The sequence below is a fragment of the Cherax quadricarinatus genome, chromosome 44, assembly GCF_038502225.1.
Source record: "Cherax quadricarinatus isolate ZL_2023a chromosome 44, ASM3850222v1, whole genome shotgun sequence".
NCBI lineage: Eukaryota > Metazoa > Arthropoda > Malacostraca > Decapoda > Parastacidae > Cherax > Cherax quadricarinatus.
In genome coordinates, this window is record NC_091335.1 from 1,078,319 (window position 1) to 1,099,345 (window position 21,027).

A 21,027-nucleotide genomic window follows, 5' to 3' on the forward strand; every position below is an offset into this window, starting at 1 on the left:
AAAATCCATTGGTTAAATTGTAATTTTAAGTCCTTTATTTTCAATGTTGATTGCAGTATATTTGTAAATTTTGTCTACACTAGTGTAAAGAGTACTTTAGTTCATTTTTTGCTATTTTTAACATTATTCAGATTTAACAGACTCCCTGACAATCCCCCTTATTAGACCATTATACTGAGGGTTCACTGTATTCTGCATGATTTATGAATGAGGGGCCGAGTATTTCATACTTAGTGGAAGAAAAGGTAAATAATCAGCTTCACCACCACGAACATTTGAAAAAGACGACAGTGAAGTAGTCTACCTCCCCCTCCTCTCAATATATTACTGCTATGGTGATAGTACAACAAAGGTGACAGCTGGCAGGAAACTTTCTCATACATCTTCCCTCATTTTATTTGACAAACAAAAACAGTTTTACCTATCAAAGTGTGAAGAATCTCTAGAATATGCCATGTGTTGGGCAGTCAGCTGTATCATAGATGCACCTCCATCAATATATATTGCACCTACACTACACAGCTTTACTGTTTAGAAGACTTATCACCTTTTTGTTATCAATTACCAACATGCTCAACAGTGTTTGTAACAACTTGACAAAGCTCCTGGAGAGTGAAAAGCTGCCACAATAAAATGTCACACTAGTTGCATGTGTCCCTTTACCTAAAAATCTGTCAGCAATTCTACTATTATTACTACTGTAAATCAAGCATTCAAATTCCATAAATTTGGGGGTACATTAATTATGTAAGACAAATTTTAAATTTTCTCTTGGATGACTTGCTCTTGCTCAAGCAGACTGACAAAATCATGAAGATACAATTTTACACACTGCTTAATATTTTTTTATAGTTTTATGGCATTTATCTTTTTTTTTTTTTTGTGCACTATGAAATTTCTGCTGAATGTTTTTCAATTGTGTTTACATGAAATCACACTGTGGTAATACTTTATAAGAGGTTTTACTCTAAAACAAAAAGTAAGAATGATGAGTAGTAAACAAAAAAAAAAAATCTGAACCTCAGAATAAGTTCAAGATAAGATACCTTAGTTTACAACAAAACCATAATTTGAAGATAAAACTTTATAGACTTCAGTTTATTAAAGCATTATCGTCACTCATAACTTGACAGTGGTTCATGATGGATCATATGCTCTCTGAGGTTTATTCTCCAAATTGTGGGTTAGTGGCAAATTGTTCCACGTATTGTGACTCTTATTATTCAAAAGTCAACTCATGGATTCTTAACATACTGTATTTTGATGTAGGTATTTTGAATCTAGTGTGAAATTTCCCAAATTACTGAATTCTGATAATGTTATGGGGTTGAATGGCCTGTTTCTTGTGCTCAGTCGATACAATAGAAGGCATACTAGCGAAATAGCTAAGAATATGGTCAACTGGAACAGTGGAATTGGCCAAAAATAGGACTCAAAGTGGGCAAAATTGCCAATGTGTAAATTACATTAAGACTGCTAACTTTGTGCCAGCGTAATTCCACAAGTTTTCCATTAAATTTCGTACTTTTGGTGTCATTACTTTCCGTAAAAGATTCTCTACCATTTCAAAAGATTTTTTTTTTTTTTTTGATGGGGAAATTTTTTTTGGACACTGAGAACAAGCTTCAGATTGGGAGTCAGGACAGTGAAAGGGTTAATTCTGAATTGTTCACCATTCCTAGTTTTGTGGGACCTCTAAGAACCTGATTCCTGAGAGTTAATAGAGATGACTTTAGAGCAACAAGAATCATCAAACGAAGAGATTCAGTAATGCTACTCATCATTGATTGATTGCTCTGGAGGTCTGGTTGAGAGAATACCATCACTCTAGTCATTGCTAGACAAATCACATTAGCCACTCATTTTCATGATAATAATCATCATATGAAATAATTCCCACTGGGATCATTTTGGAATCCACACACGCTTAACTAGGATATTTCCCTTCAACTAACCCTTTAAAGGCAAAGCCTTAATACTAGCGAAAGACTCTTGACCCAAACAACCGAAGTTCCCTCTCCTTCCTTGGATTAAATGAGTGTCTGCCATTTTCCAGGCACTGCAAAACCTCTATGAAAGTGCTAACCCATAAATGTGATAAAAATCCCTTCAACAAAAGTTAAAGGAAATATTATTACATTAAGAGGTAAACTCTGAAAATGAGGCTCAATGAAGGGTATATTATGTAGAGGGGAAAATATATTCAGGAAAACTTCTTTGAACAGGGATGTGTGATGCTTTTTTAGCATGCTTAAAATGCTCAGAGATGGAATTGTAAAATATATAAATGCTAAGATTTTGGCAGAGGTACATGATTAAATGATTAATTAAACCTGATATAAATGAGTTATCACAGGTGATCTTTGCTGATGGCACAGTGCTTTTGGGAGAATGAAAACAGAAGTTGCAAAAGTAATGGAGAAGTTTGAAAACATGTGTAAATGGAGGAAATTAGAAGTGAACACAAAAAAATATAGTGATACAAGTAAAAATGTACAAAGGATGAAAAATTAGAAGGACTATGGCAGAAGTAAACTTATTTAGATATTTGGGAATGGGTGTGTCAACTAAACTGTCTGCAAGATAAGGTAAATCACAGAAGTGATTAGGCTTGCAATTATCTTGCTGAGGTATCTGTGGAAGGAAGATGCTGAGGTGTTTGTGTAAAGTGCTAAATAGTCTGTGAAAGGAAAATACTGAAGAGTCTGAGGAAGGAAGAACTATCACTGGATCCCAAAAAAGAGATGTAATGTATCAGAGTACTGGATAGTGGTGCCAGTGTTTCTGTATGGGTGTGAGGCATGACCTTTGTATGATTTAGTAAGGAAGAGGATGAAGGTAATGAAAATGTACTATGAATATTATATATAAAATACAGAGTGAAAAGTAATAGATGGCAAGGTGGCATAAAAGATTTAAGTCATTGTGAAAGAGATTTTATGGAGATAATTTGGTCAAGCAGATCAAAGGGGTGTAAGGAAAGAAGTGTAGGGTATATCTGAGGAAAGGTTGTAAAGAGGGCTTGAAGCAGGTTTTGAGAGGTAGGGGCTTCAGCATCTAGCAGGCATCCGTGAGTAAGTTAGAATGGAGTGGGGACAAGTGGTTTTGAGATTTAACATGCTGCTGCAGTGTAAGTAAGGTAACAACTGGGGAAGGGATTCAGGGAAACCAGTTAAGCAGATGGCTTCATAAATGGGAACAGTGCCTACTCTCTTTAGAATGTGGTTTTCCCTCTTTTGGCCACCCAAACCTTGGAGGAAAGTGGCCAGTACAATTTTTCTTATACAGTGGAACCTCAGTACTCGAACAGCTCCATACTCAAACAATTCAGTATTCGAACACTTTGTTCAGTGAACAAATTGCTCGACAGTTGACCGTTTGCTTGGCACTCGACCAAACAAACATGACCTGCCAGAACTTCGCTGTAAACTATTTCGTGTTTTTTTTTTCACATTTTTTTATATTATTTGTATAAATAAGTCACCATGGGGCCAAAGAGGGTTAGTGATAACAGCCAACCAAAAAGAAAATTGTTTGGGAAAAATTTGTTCCGTACTCGAACAGACTGATGCTAACAGCCTTCTGGAATCAATTATGTTCGAATGTCGAGGTTCCACTGAATGTGCACAGATGCGCTGGTCTTTATATATAACACTGTTAAGACATATAGATGACCATGGTAACTGATTAATAAGTGCACAGTTGAGCAAGCTCTAACTGTATACACACTGATTTTAAAATTTAAAAAAGTACACAAAGGCAAAATATTAAGACCTAATTAGGAAAGAGAAAAGTGTGAAATTAATAGTGCATCATTGTCAAGTCTGAAGTGTACTATCCATGTTACAACTAGCTAGAAGTATTTTCAGTTTGTCATATATATGATCAAATATAAATGACAAAAACTGAAGAAATTTGTGTACTTTTTTCTGCTGGGTTCTAATGAACTACTTAGAAATACAGCTCTTTTAGTATTACCTTTCCTTGTGCTTGTATTGAACCTCCTTGCTACTTTTAGCTCAGTATGCCTTCCTCCACTTTCTCTAGTGGAGGAGCCTGATTTCCTTTCTATAGCTGTACTTCAGCTACTCCAGTCAGCAAGCCTCCAGTCAACAGTCATCTGTATATGCATTTTTTAGGCCTAGTTCTATTGCTCAATATATTATGATAATGTAAACATGTTATCAGGCTTTTATATGCATTTAAAAGTGAAAAAATGGTATGTTTTGCTTTACAGCAGTAACTCAGAACCTAACCTGCTGTATAAGTGGGATGCTTATTTGTGCATCAACACTGAAAATTCCAAGACTGTTGAAAAGTATTTGTAGTCTTACTATGTTTCCTAGGCTTGACAGAGTACCACTGTTTACCATCAAGATGCTTTCCAGGAAAAATATTCAAGTTCATTTTACATTATGCAAACCCCATTTTTTTTTTTCAGACATCCATGTCATAACTTGAGATATATTCTGGGATAAAAACACTCTGCATCTAATTTATGATATTTTTGAATGGCAAAACTCAAAACTACATAACAGAGACAGGTCCTCAGTTGAGAGGTGTGCTGGTGTTCCATAAAGACAGCAGCTTAACATACGAGTGGGAGGGACTGAGTAACCAGACAGACATTATAAGGAAACTGATGTTCCTCCTTGAGCACCTTATGTATGGCTGCTCTGCATCTACTGGATGTCTTATGGATCTAGAGCACTAATACTCCTAAAATATCTCCTCAGTAAAAGCTGTTTGGATCAACAATGTCAAAATACAGCATTCTATAGCATTCCAAAATACTGATGATTTCAAAAGGTTTTCATAGTTTTCAAGACAATGAATTGCCCCATAAAACTGAAAATAGCTACTTAGGTTTTAAAGTAATACTCTTCCTCTCTGACTTTGCATCACTGTGATGTTTTCCATTTATTAGTCTCTTGTGACTCATCTTGATAATAATACAATATAGTAAGATGGCGCATGATTGCTGACTACTTGAGGGGAATGGATACTAATGCATTCACTTTGGACACTTTTACTGAAGCTTTCTGTACATTTAGGTGATCAAGGTCTAAGGACTAAAATATCAATAAAAGCATTCTGAGTGAATGAATCTGGGTCCATCTCCCAGGGATACAATGTACAGTGTGCCTTACAAAATGCCATGAAGATTGGGACAAGCAGCAAAGCATGTGGTCTGGACACTTCCTGAAGGTTTCTTGTGAATTCTTTTGAGCCAAAACAACAAAAGATGTGAAGTGAATCTCTCTCTGGATTTTTATCAATTATCCAGTTATTAACCCTTTCAGGGTTTCGGTCGTACTAGTACGGCTTACACACCAGGGTCCATGACGTACTAGTACCCATAAATTCTAGCGCCTTCAAATCTAGTGGGAGAAAGCTGGTAGGCCTACATATGAAAGAATGGGTCTATGTGGTCAGTGTGCGCAGTATAAAAAAAAATCCTGCAGCACACAGTGCGTAATGAGGAAAAAAACAACTTTGACAGTGTTTTTGGATTAAAACAGCGATTTTGCACTATATTTTTGTGGTATTTATTGTTGTGTTCTAGTTTTCCTGGTCTCATTGTATAGAATGGAAGACATATTACAGAAATTGAGATGATTTTGACAGGTTTTACAATGAAAAGTACCTTGAAATTGAGCTCAAAGTAGCAGAGATGTTCAATTTTTACCAAAGTTCAAAAGTAAACAAATCATGCTAAGCGTCCAATACACATCAACTGGTGAGTCTAATATTCTTTCACAAGTGCGCCGATATTATTTATACCATTTCTACACTATGTACAGTGTAAATCTTCTATTTTTTGTGAGAATAAAAATTCAAAGTGAATAGCAAAAGAAATGTAACAGGGGCCTGGGGACGTGACTAATGAACAGAGGAAATGTTATTTTAGTGCCAGGAATGTCTTTCTTGTTTATTCTGGACCCTATTTGGAAATTGTCATCTTTTAAAATTAGTGTGAAATTAGCCAAATTGCTAAATTCTGACCACTGTATTGGATAGCTGATATTGATAAATTGGTGGTTTCTTGTACTCATTCGATAGAAAAAATGGAGTTCTAGCGAAATAGTTATGATTTTTGTTGACTAGTACATTGGAATTGGCCGAAAATAGGGCTCAAAGTGGGCAAAATCGCCGATGCGTAAACACCGTCTAGACCGCTGACTTCGCAAGAGCATAATTCCGTAAGTTTTCCATCAAATTTCATACTTTTGGTGTCATTATGATTGGGAAAAGATTCTCTATCTTTTCATAAGAAAAAATATTTTTTTTTTTTTTTTTTGAAATTTGGGGGACCCTGAGAACAATTCTCTGAGAGGGCCTGTGGACCCTGAAAGGGTTAACAGTCTCAGGACACAAGGCTTGTCAGTGTTCATTTAGATGACATCATGATTGTGGCCTCAACTTCACTTGCCATCTTCACTGCTCCAGAAAGTGGTTACAGATATCTTAAATTGCAATTTCTTCATAAATCAAGACAAATTTAATGTTCGTACCAAACAAGCTCTTCATAGGCTGGGTCTAAGTTGTATGATGCAACACTGATGCACCTCCACACTTTCCCATTTTTTGTAATTACAAAAAGGCCCATTAAGTACATTTGGGTATACATGCAATGCTCAATATTTTTCTGTCTAACACAGTCATAGCTTTGTTCATGATCCTATGTAATCATATCTAGGCCAGTCTTAATAGCATTTTGGTTTTCAAATCACTCATTTAAACAGTTTCTTAAATGTTACTGTACTCCGAGTTCCCACCTTCCATTAACAGCTGACTTCACCCTTATCTAGCATTACTGATGGTAGGATTCCCAAGTGGTTCAAAAGAACCTGAACACTAACTTTCTGTGTAGGGTTCCTTAACAATAACTTTCTCTGTAGGCTTCCTGAACAATAACTTTCTCTGTAGGGTTCCTGAACAATAACTTTTAGTGTAGAATTTGATATAGCACTTAGTGCACTAAGGCTACGTATCAGCTTTCCTGAGACCTGCAGGCTAGGGTGGCTGGAGCACAGCTATAGTAAGAAATGGGGCTTTTCCACTAAAGAATAAAAACAGGAGGTATGAGCTAAAAATGTGAGTGGAAGGTTCAGTACAGACACAAGGAGCGATATTATAGTAGTTGTATTTCTAACCCTAACAAAGTAGTTTTTCATAGCTCAAAATAATGTATTTTGCAGTATTTTCAACAGAAAAAAAAAAAGAGTTGCTAGTAATTTAATGGGTAAACAGAAATCTTTTATGATGTATCCATTAGCAACTAACAAATGCCCAGAAAAATGTCATGTTAAAATTACAGTATGTACAGTCTTGAGAGCAAAAACCAATGTGTGGATGGGAAGTGTGGAAGTACTAACTACAGCACACACAATATAATCTAGACTTCCTGTTTGCAATTAGACAAACAATATAGTGAGCATGCAAACACAGACAGGTAGTGTCATGCAGCACATACATCATCTAAATGAACAATACAGCAGCACATTTACTACAACTCAATGCTCAAAGCAACATTGATTCATGTATACCAGATAAATACAGTATGATTACACTTCACCTCAATCATTGGTGATAACACAAAGAAAATAAATCCTGAGTTTGAAAGCTCTTATATATAATATTTTATTTCAAACAAAATCTAAGGTATGCACAAAGGGGTGGGTATGTAGCTATATGTATCTTATTATTTTACCAACCTGAAACAGGGCTCAGTTATGTAAAAGGAGCTGGAAACATTACTTCCTGGTCTGATAACCATGTCAAACTTTTATTTGATAAGCAGGGATTGAAAAAAAGACATGTCAGTTTAGTGATGAAAGATAATGTGAGAGAGAGAGATGTCAAGTGTCAATGTGAATGAGAGAAATACTGGACAAGTAGCAGCAAGTGATGAAAGACAATGATGTAATTGGCAGCACAGTAATTAAGAAATGAGAGAGAGACAGTGGTACACTGTAGCCAGAGCAAGTGATAACTTGGTAGAGAATAATGGATTAAGAATAAAATAGTAAAGCACAAGAATATGGGATTATGTTAGGTAAAAGGACACATATGCAATGAATGCAACATTTTTATTGTGGCAACATTTCACTCTCCAGGAGCTTTGTCAAGCTGTAATGGTTGACAAAGCTCCTAGTTAAATGTTGCCACAACAAAAATGTTGCATTAGTTGCTCATGTGTCCTTTTACCTAACATACTGTTGGTAATTCTACCAACATTATTACAATATGGGGTTACTATAGCAACAAAAAAAAAAATAATGAAAATATATAAAAACAAAATTATAATGTAATTTAAATAGATAAAATTCATTTTAGAGGATAACTTATAAGCTTAACAGAAATATATACTGCACAGCCTAGTATTATAAATACAATAGTTTTACTGCAGTAACCTTTCACAATGTGAAGAACGCCTTAGCTGTATTCTTTATCTTTAGAGTCATGCGATGCCATAGTTTATCTTCCAACTTGAAGAACTACAACTGAACATAAGGGAAAACTAAACAAAAGGAAAATTTATTAATACTGTAACTAGAATTTGGCTTTCCAGGTAATGCATGCACCCTTGCTCCTTATCTATTCCCCATACACCACTACCTGGATTATCTGGGACCTGATTATCCAAATTTTTAATCAGCAAATTTATGCATCAAGAGGGGCTTCTTCCATGGTTTATACCAGCATAAACAATGAAATAAGCATAAACATAGTTGATCAATTCATGTTAATAGATGTGATAATGGCCTTGAGCTCATCCTGGATGATGGAGGTACTGGTGTAAATTACAGTAGCAAGCTAAATAACTTGTTTTACAGTGACAAGCCAAAATTATAAGTGTGCCAGAGTGTAACAGAGCAAAAGAGGATATTCACCCCTGTCTGCGCGCTCTCGTATCATGAGGTAGTCTCGGTCAGAGGCCCCATGGTCAAGCGTCAAACTCTCTGCCTTAAAGAACTGGTGTCTAGGGGCTGGTTGGGGTTTATTCATGTCATGGGGCAAGGTACGTGGAGCAAATGAGTATGGTGGGGGTCGGTCACGCTGGGAGGGGGAAGAGGCCCCATCCCGTTGTTGGTATGATCCCCCACTCCCACCATCGAAGGATTGGTCACGAGTGACATAACTATAAGGCGGTGGAGAAGTTGAAGGAGGTGGGGGAGGGTATGGAGGGAGGGGAGGATAAGTGGGCTCCAGGTCTGAGGGCTGGGTGGAAACCTTGGAGCGGGAAGACACAGTTGTAGGCAGAGATTCTGTGCTTGGATATGATTGACGGAATAATTCTGTAACGAAGAAGAAATCCGGCATTTGCATTTGTGTGTGAGAACACAAAATCAATAATTTTACATTGCCATTAATTACTTTAAAAACACCTTTACTTATGAAATCCTCAATCTGAAAAATAAATTAAAATTATGTTAAGCATGCACTGGTGAAATCTGCCAACTAACCAAGGAAGGAATAAAGCCTACCATATTCAAGTGAAAAATGAAGGTTTAGTGTGTTAAGAAGGATGTTAGAAGTGGGAGACAAGAACTGACCATTTTTTACTACACATGCATGCACGCGCGCGCACACACACACGCACACACACGCACACACGCACACACACGCACACACGCACACACACGCGCACACACACGCGCACACACACACGCACACACACACGCACACACGCACGCACACGCACGCACACGCACGCACGCACGCACATGCACACACGCACACACACGCACACACTCACACGCACGCACATGCACACACGCACGCACATGCACACACGCACGCACATGCACACACGCACGCACATGCACACACACACACACACACGCACACATGCACAAACACACGCGCACACATGCACACACGCATGCACACACGCACACACACGTGCACACACACACGCACACATGCACACACACGCACACACACATGCACACACACACGTGCACACACACACGTGCACACACACATGCGCGCACACATGCACACACACGCACGCACACACACACACATGCACACACACATGCACACACGCACACACACATGCACACACATGCACACACATGCACACACGTGCACACACACACGCACACACACGCACACAGGCGCACACACATGCACACATGTACACACGCGCACACACGCATATGCGTGCACACGCACGCACACACGCATATGCGTGCACACGCACGCACAAACGCACACGTGCACACACACACATGCACACACACACACATGTGCACACACACGCTCACACACACGCACACGCACACACACACACACACGCACACATTGGTCATAACTCAACTCATATTTTAAGGAAAACTGGTAGGTAATTTTCAGAGATTAAAAAAAGTACAGTATTAAGAATACTGAGTAGTCAAGTTCATAGTCTGAATACATACAGACTATTGGGAGATGCCTCTGTAGCACCAGCAGAGGAAAAGTCCATTACAGCCTCTCTCCTCACTTAGTGACGGAGTTCCATGCCTAAGACCATGTCGGTAAATGAATTCGTCGCTAAGTGAGAAGCATGCAATAATGGTAGTGGGTTTATGTCGACAATCTCTGATATTGTTTTAATGTTGCCTTTGCACCATTTGTAACATTTCTGGTATATTTTTAAATGTTTTATACTAGTGTACTGTATATTGTAATAAACAGAATAGAAGAAATCAGCTCTAATATACATTATTTAGGTATGCATACTGGTCAGAGAGCCCATCGTAAGTCCAAGTCGTCGGTAAACGAGTACATCGCTAAGTGAGGAGAAGCTGTACATTTAGTGGAGAAAGGACATAAATCTAGAATTTTAACAAAATAAAAAATTCTTAAAGAAATATCCTAACAGATGAAACAAGACAATTATTATAATCATTTGGAAGTGCTAAACCCATAGGGGCCATATAGCTCCTGGGAAATGAGAGGTATCAGGCTTGATCCAAGGAATGATAGGATTGCTCCAATTATATGGATCAAGAGCCCTTCACTAGCATCAAACCCCCTCCTTGAAGGTGAAAATAAAACGAAAACTCATATCACATCAAAGATAAAGAAGCAGCATAGAGCCTCACTTGACCACTGCAGTTCACACTCACCAACAATCACACCACATTCACTTGACCACTGCAGTTCACACTCACCAACAATCACACCACATTCACTTGACCACTGCAGTTCACACTCACCAACAATCACACCACATTCACTTGACCACTGCAGTTCACACTCACCAACAATCACACCACATTCACTTGACCACTGCAGTTCACACTCACCACCAATCACACCACATTCACTTGACCACTGCAGTTCACACTCACCAACAATCACACCACATTCACTTGACCACTGCAGTTCACACTCACCAACAATCACACCACATTCACTTGACCACTGCAGTTCACACTCACCAACAATCACACCACATTCACTTGACCACTGCAGTTCACACTCACCACCAATCACACCACATTCACTTGACCACTGCAGTTCACACTCACCACCAATCACACCACATTCACTTGACCACTGCAGTTCACACTCACCACCAATCACACCACATTCACTTGACCACTGCAGTTCACACTCACCAACAATCACACCACATTCACTTGACCACTGCAGTTCACACTCACCAACAATCACACCACATTCACTTGACCACTGCAGTTCACACTCACCAACAATCACACCACATTCACTTGACCACTGCAGTTCACACTCACCAACAATCACACCACATTCACTTGACCACTGCAGTTCACACTCACCAACAATCACACCACATTCACTTGACCACTGCAGTTCACACTCACCAACAATCACACCACATTCACTTGACCACTGCAGTTCACACTCACCAACAATCACACAACATTCACTTGACCACTGCAGTTCACACTCACCACCAATCACACCACATTCACTTGACCACTGCAGTTCACACTCACCAACAATCACACCACATTCACTTGACCACTGCAGTTCACACTCACCAACAATCACACCACATTCACTTGACCACTGCAGTTCACACTCACCACCAATCACACCACATTCACTTGACCACTGCAGTTCACACTCACCACCAATCACACCACATTCACTTGACCACTGCAGTTCACACTCACCACCAATCACACCACATTCACTTGACCACTGCAGTTCACACTCACCACCAATCACACCACATTCACTTGACCACTGCAGTTCACACTCACCAACAATCACACCACATTCACTTGACCACTGCAGTTCACACTCACCAACAATCACACCACATTCACTTGACCACTGCAGTTCACACTACCCACCAATCACACCACATTCACTTGACCACTGCAGTTCACACTCACCAACAATCACACCACATTCACTTGACCACTGCAGTTCACACTCACCAACAATCACACCACATTCACTTGACCACTGCAGTTCACACTCACCAACAATCACACCACATTCACTTGACCACTGCAGTTCACACTCACCAACAATCACACCACATTCACTTGACCACTGCAGTTCACACTCACCACCAATCACACCACATTCACTTGACCACTGCAGTTCACACTCACCAACAATCACACCACATTCACTTGACCACTGCAGTTCACACTCACCAACAATCACACCACATTCACTTGACCACTGCAGTTCACACTCACCACCAATCACACCACATTCACTTGACCACTGCAGTTCACACTCACCAACAATCACACCACATTCACTTGACCACTGCAGTTCACATTCACCAACAATCACACCACATTCACTTGACCACTGCAGTTCACACTCACCACCAATCACACCACATTCACTTGACCACTGCAGTTCACACTCACCAACAATCACACCACATTCACTTGACCACTGCAGTTCACACTCACCACCAATCACACCACATTCACTTGACCACTGCAGTTCACACTCACCAACAATCACACCACATTCACTTGACCACTGCAGTTCACACTCACCAACAATCACACCACATTCACTTGACCACTGCAGTTCACACTCACCACCAATCACACCACATTCACTTGACCACTGCAGTTCACACTCACCACCAATCACACCACATTCACTTGACCACTGCAGTTCACACTCACCAACAATCACACCACATTCACTTGACCACTGCAGTTCACACTCACCAACAATCACACCACATTCACTTGACCACTGCAGTTCACACTCACCAACAATCACACCACATTCACTTGACCACTGCAGTTCACACTCACCACCAATCACACCACATTCACTTGACCACTGCAGTTCACACTCACCACCAATCACACCACATTCACTTGACCACTGCAGTTCACACTCACCACCAATCACACCACATTCACTTGACCACTGCAGTTCACACTCACCAACAATCACACCACATTCACTTGACCACTGCAGTTCACACTCACCAACAATCACACCACATTCACTTGACCACTGCAGTTCACACTCACCACCAATCACACCACATTCACTTGACCACTGCAGTTCACACTCACCACCAATCACACCACATTCACTTGACCACTGCAGTTCACACTCACCAACAATCACACCACATTCACTTGACCACTGCAGTTCACACTCACCAACAATCACACCACATTCACTTGACCACTGCAGTTCACACTCACCAACAATCACACCACATTCACTTGACCACTGCAGTTCACACTCACCACCAATCACACCACATTCACTTGACCACTGCAGTTCACACTCACCACCAATCACACCACATTCACTTGACCACTGCAGTTCACACTCACCAACAATCACACCACATTCACTTGACCACTGCAGTTCACACTCACCAACAATCACACCACATTCACTTGACCACTGCAGTTCACACTCACCAACAATCACACCACATTCACTTGACCACTGCAGTTCACACTCACCAACAATCACACCACATTCACTTGACCACTGCAGTTCACACTCACCAACAATTACACCACATTTTTGCTACAATGACATTTTTGTATTAATGTGTAGAACCTACACTAACCTGGCAGATGCAGAATGTTGGCACATGTACCTATATGCCCTATTATGTTGTTTCTTCCCTCTAGTCTAATACAGTTGATGATACCAATTGTCTGTATAATTATCCATTTGTGATTATCTAATGGTAGCAATTACAGGACTAGAGTCATGTTCATGGTAGTCAGTCTCGGTTGTGGCACCAAGAGGGACTTGGAGGGGATCAACCACCAAAGTAACTCCTAAAAATAGTAATAACAACAACTCTGCCTTCAAACAAGTCTCCTGGCCTACCCCGCTCAACAAGTTAGCAACCCCTACGCTGCCCCAGTATAAAAATTTTTGGCACTGCCCCTATCTAATCTTCAGTGTTATATTTATTGTATTCATTTTAAAATTTTTTATTAATTCCAGCATATACTACCACTTAACACTTCTTGAATCGTCTTCCCATATTGCATTAATTCTCTGTAACTGAAAACTTGCTAGCATCCTTTCAGGACCACTTTTTCCCTAAGCTTACATTTTTGGCCTCCCTGATAATGGAACCAAAAAGTTTTCTTTATCTATGTATACTCTTACAATCTTACACATTGTTTTGTCTCATTTCCTTCGGTGAACTAATAAAGACATTTTTACTGTTTTAAATCTTTCTTTGTAGTACATTTCTTAACTCAAGGAAGCACTGTGAAACACTTCTTTACACTTTGTCAATCATACGTATACACCACATTAGTAATGTATAATCATATCGATGTAATGCATGTTCTGAACAGATTTCTTATCATTATGCCATCAAAGTCAGATTTTTTTTTTCAAATTTGTCATTGTAAAATATGAGTTTCTTATAACTTCATTCATATGATCTTCCACTGGCAATTTTTTCCTATACGTACTCCTAGATCAGCCTCTCATGTAGTCTATGATCTCTATATAGCCATTCTTCTCCCATTTCCATTACAACTTGCCTTTTTTACACAACCATTTTCCACCAAGGAAGAGTAACCCAAAGAAAAAAAAAGCATTCACCATCCCTCATTCAATAGATATCGTTATAAATATATGGACATCACAATTCAAATGACCCACTAAAATACATCACTCTCACCCAACCTTCAGAATGTAGGCACTGCCCTTCCCATCTCTGGAACTGAAGTCTAGCTAATTGGTTTCCCCTCAATCTCTTCAGGCAAGTTACCTCACTCACACACCACTATGCTATTATGAATCCCAAAAACACTTTATTTTTTTTCCAACAAGTCGGCAGTCTCCCACCAAGGCAGGGTGACCCAAAAAAGAAAGAAAATCCCCAAAAAGAAAATACTTTCATCATCATTCAACACTTTCACCACACTCACATATTATCACTGTTTTTGCAGAGGTGCTCAGAATACAACAGTTTAGAAGCATATACGTATAAAGATACACAACATATCCCTCCAAACTGCTAATATCCCGTCCCCCTCCTTTAGAGTGCAGGCATTGTACCTCCCATTACCAGGACTCAAGTCCGGCTATATAAAAATAACCGGTTTCCCTGAATCCCTTCACTAAATATTACCCTGCTCACACTCCAACAGGTTGTCAGGTCCCAAATACCATTCGTCTCCGTTCAGTCCTATCGAACACGCTCATGCACGCCTGCTGGAAGTCCAAGCCCCTCGCCCACAAAACCTTTTCGAGGACGACCCTTACCCCGCCTTCCTTCTCCTACAGATTTAAATGCTCTCCATGTCATTCTACTTTGATCCATTCTCTTTAAATGACCAAACCACCTCAACAACCCCTCTGACTAATACTTTTATTAACTCCACACTTTCTCCTAATTTTCACACTCCGAATTTTCTGCATAATATTTACACAGCACATTGCCCTTAGACAGGACATCTCCACTGCCTCCAACCGTCTCCTCGCTGCTGCATTTACCACCCAAGCTTCACATCCATATAAGAGTGTTGGTACTACTATACTTTCATACATTCCCTCCTTTGCCTCCATAGATAACGTTTTTTTGACTCCACATATACCTCAACGCACCACTCACCTTTTTTCCCTCATCAATTCTATGATTAACCTCATCCTTCATAAATCCATCCGCCGACACGTCAACTCCCAAGTATCTGAAAACATTCACTTCTTCCATACTCCTCCTCCCCAATTTGATATCCAATTTTTCTTTATCTAAATCATTTGACAACCTCATCACCTTACTCTTTTCCATGTTCACTTTCAACTTTCTACCTTTACACACATTCTCAAACTCATCCACTAACCTTTGCAATTTTTCTTTAGAATCTCCCATAAGCACAGTATCATCAGCAAAAAGTAACTGTGTCAATTCCCATTTTGAATTTGATTCCCCATAATTTAATCCCACCCCTCTCCCAAACACCCTAGCATTTACTTCTTTTACAACCCCATCTATAAATATATTAAACAACCATGGTGACATTACACATCCCTGTCTAAGACCTACTTTTACCGGGAAGTATTCTCCCTCTCTTCTACACACCCTAACCTGAGCCTCACTATCCTCATAAAAGCTCTTTACAGCATTTAGTAACTTACCACCTATTCCATAAACTTGCAACATCTGTCACATTGCTCCTCTATCCACTCTATCATATGCCTTTTCTAAATCCATAAATGAAATAAAAACTTCCCTACCTTTATCTAAATACTGTTCACATATATGCTTCAATGTAAACACTTGATCTACACATCCCCTACCCACTCTGAAGCCTCCTTGCTCATCCGCAATCCTACATTCTGTCTTACCTCTAATTCTTTCAATTATAACCCTACCGTACACTTTTCCTGGTATACTCAGTAAACTTATTCCTCTATAACTTTTACAGTCTCTTTTGTCCCCTTTCACTTTATATAAAGGGACTATACATGCTCTCCGCCAATCCCTAGGTACCTTCCCCTCTTTCATACATTTATTAAACAAAAGTACCAACCACTCCAACACTATATCCCCCCCTGCTTTTAACATTTCTGTCATGATCCCATCAGTTCCAGCTGCTTTACCCCCTTTCATTTTACGTAATGCCTCACGTACCTCCACCACACTTACATTCTGCTCTTCTTCACTCCTAAAAGATGGTATACCTCCCTGACCAGTGCATGAAATTACTGCCTCTGTTTCTTCCTTAACATTTAAAAGTTCCTCAAAATATTCTCGCCATCTACCCAATACTTCCATCTCCCCATCTACTAACTCCCCTACTCTGTTTTTAACTGACAAATCCATATTTTCCCTAGGCTTTCTTAACTTGTTTAACTCACTCCAAAATTTTTTCTTATTTTCATTAAAATTTCTTGACAGTGCCTCTCCCACTCTATCATCTGCTCTCCTTTTGCACTCTCTCACCACTCTCTTTACCTTCCTTTTTATATTTATATATATATATATATATATATATATATATATATATATATATATATATATATATATATATATATATATTTCACACCACACATTGCCCTCAGGCATGACATCTCCACTGCCTCCAGCCTTCTCCTCGCTGCAACATTCATCACCCACGCTTCACACCCATATAAGAGCGTTGGTAAAACTATACTCTCATACATTCCCCTCTTTGCCTCCAAGGACAAAGTTCTTTGTCTCCACAGACTCCTAAGTGCACCACTCACTCTTTTTCCCTCATCAATTCTATGATTCACCTCATCTTTCATAGACCCATCCGCTGACACGTCCACTCCCAAATATCTGAATACATTCACCTCCTCCATACTCTCTCCCTCCAATCTGATATTCAATCTTTCATCACCTAATCTTTTTGTTATCCTCATAACCTTACTCTTTCCTGTATTCACCTTTAATTTTCTTCTTTTGCACACCCTACCAAATTCATCCACCAATCTCTGCAACTTCTCTTCAGAATCTCCCAAGAGCACAGTGTCATCAGCAAAGAGCAGCTGTGACAACTCCCACTTTGTGTGTGATTCTTTATCTTTTAACTCCACGCCTCTTGCCAAGACCCTCGCATTTACTTCTCTTACAACCCCATCTATAAATATATTAAACAACCACGGTGACATCACACATCCTTGTCTAAGGCCTACTTTTACTGGGAAAAAATTTCCCTCTTTCCTACATACTCTAACTTGAGCCTCACTATCCTCGTAAAAACTCTTCACTGCTTTCAGTAACCTACCTCCTACACCATACACTTGCAACATCTGCCACATTGCCCCCCTATCCACCCTGTCATACGCCTTTTCCAAATCCATAAATGCCACAAAGACCTCTTTAGCCTTATCTAAATACTGTTCACTTATATGTTTCACTGTAAACACCTGGTCCACACACCCCCTACCTTTCCTAAAGCCTCCTTGTTCATCTGCTATCCTATTCTCCGTCTTACTCTTAATTCTTTCAATTATAACTCTACCATACACTTTACCAGGTACACTCAACAGACTTATCCCCCTATAATTTTTGCAATCTCTTTTATCCCCTTTGCCTTTATACAAAGGAACTATGCATGCTCTCTGCCAATCCCTAGGTACCTTACCCTCTTCCATACATTTATTAAATAATTGCACCAACCACTCCAAAACTATATCCCCACCTGCTTTTAACATTTCTATCTTTATCCCATCAATCCCGGCTGCCTTACCCCCTTTCATTTTACCTACTGCCTCACGAACTTCCCCCACACTCACAACTGGCTCTTCCTCACTCCTACAAGATGTTATTCCTCCTTGCCCTATACACGAAATCACAGCTTCCCTATCTTCATCAACATTTAACAATTCCTCAAAATATTCCTTCCATCTTCCCAATACCTCTAACTCTCCATTTAATAACTCTCCTCTCCTATTTTTAACTGACAAATCCATTTGTTCTCTAGGCTTTCTTAACTTGTTAATCTCACTCCAAAACTTTTTCTTATTTTCAACAAAATTTGTTGATAACATCTCACCCACTCTCTCATTTGCTCTCTTTTTACATTGCTTCACCACTCTCTTAACTTCTCTCTTTTTCTCCATATACTCTTCCCTCCTTGCATCACTTCTACTTTGTAAAAACTTCTCATATGCTAACTTTTTCTCCCTTACTACTCTCTTTACATCATCATTCCACCAATCGCTCCCCTTCCCTCCTGCACCCACTTTCCTGTAACCACAAACTTCTGCTGAACACTCTAACACTACATTTTTAAACCTACCCCATACCTCTTCGACCCCATTGCCTATGCTCTCATTAGCCCATCTATCCTCCAATAGCTGTTTATATCTTACCCTAACTGCCTCCTCTTTTAGTTTATAAACCTTCACCTCTCTCTTCCCTGATGCTTCTATTCTCCTTGTATCCCATCTACCTTTTACTCTCAGTGTAGCTACAACTAGAAAGTGATCTGATATATCTGTGGCCCCTCTATAAACATGTACATCCTGAAGTCTACTCAACAGTCTTTTATCTACCAATACATAATCCAACAAACTACTGTCATTTCGCCCTACATCATATCGTGTATACTTATTTATCCTCTTTTTCTTAAAATATGTATTACCTATAACTAAACCCCTTTCTATACAAAGTTCAATCAAAGGGCTCCCATTATCATTTACACCTGGCACCCCAAACTTACCTACCACACCCTCTCTAAAAGTTTCTCCTACTTTAGCATTCAAGTCCCCTACCACAATTACTCTCTCACTTGGTTCAAAGGCTCCTATACATTCACTTAACATCTCCCAAAATCTCTCTCTCTCCTCTGCATTCCTCTCTTCTCCAGGTGCATACACGCTTATTATGACCCACTTCTCGCATCCAACCTTTACTTTAATCCACATAATTCTTGAATTTACACATTCATATTCTCTTTTCTCCTTCCATAACTGATCATTTAACATTACTGCTACCCCTTCCTTTGCTCTAACTCTCTCAGATACTCCAGATTTAATCCCATTTATTTCCCCCCACTGAAACTCTCCTACCCCCTTCAGCTTTGTTTCGCTTAGGGCCAGGACATCCAACTTCTTTTCATTCATAACATCAGCAATCATCTGTTTCTTGTCATCCGCACTACATCCACGCACATTTAAGCAACCCAGTTTTATAAAGTTTTTCTTCTTCTCTTTTTTAGTAATTGTATACAGGAGAAGGGGTTACTAGCCCATTGCTCCCGGCATTTTAGTCGCCTCATACGACACGCATGGCTTACGGAGGAAAGATTCTTTTCCACTTCCCCATGGACAATAGAAGAAATAAAAAAGAACAAGATTTTTTTATTTTTTTTTTTTATTATCACACCGGCCGATTCCCACCAAGGCAGGGTGGCCCGAAAAAGAAAAACTTTCACCATCATTCACTCCATCACTGTCTTGCCAGAAGGGTGCTTTACACTACAGTTTTTAAACTGCAACATTAACACCCCTCCTTCAGAGTGCAGGCACTGTACTTCCCATCTCCAGGACTCAAGTCCGGCCTGCCGGTTTCCCTGAATCCCTTCATAAATGTTACTTTGCTCACACTCCAACAGCACGTCAAGTATTAAAAACCATTTGTCTCCATTCACTCCTATCAAACACGCTCACGCATGCCTGCTGGAAGTCCAAGCCCCTCGCACACAAAACCTCCTTTACCCCCTCCCTCCAACCCTTCCTAGGCCGACCCCTACCCCGCCTTCCTTCCACTACAGACTGATACACTCTTGAAGTCATTCTGTTTCGCTCCATTCTCTCTACATGTCCGAACCACCTCAACAACCCTTCCTCAGCCCTCTGGACAACAGTTTTGGTAATCCCGCACCTCCTCCTAACTTCCAAACTACGAATTCTCTGCATTATATTCACACCACACATTGCCCTCAGGCATGACATCTCCACTGCCTCCAGCCTTCTCCTCGCTGCAACATTCATCACCCACGCTTCACACCCATATAAGAGCGTTGGTAAAACTATACTCTCATACATTCCCCTCTTTGCCTCCAAGGACAAAGTTCTTTGTCT

General features: G+C 39.8%; 1 protein-coding gene across 21 annotated transcripts in view; it reads right to left on the reverse strand.

Moving 5' to 3' along the window:
- Positions 1 to 21,027, reverse strand: part of RhoGAPp190 (Rho GTPase-activating protein 190) — a 317,483-nt gene that overhangs the window by 114,232 nt on the left and 182,224 nt on the right. For 17 of the 21 annotated variants that reach the window (XM_070093920.1, XM_070093902.1, XM_070093906.1 and 14 more), the window contains exon 20: positions 8,898 to 9,302. The exons of the other annotated variants lie outside the window; for them this stretch is intronic. In XM_070093920.1, coding sequence (XP_069950021.1) covers positions 8,898 to 9,302 — 405 coding nt within the window. The remainder of the gene's footprint in view (positions 1 to 8,897; positions 9,303 to 21,027) is intronic. 21 annotated transcript variants of the gene reach the window in all.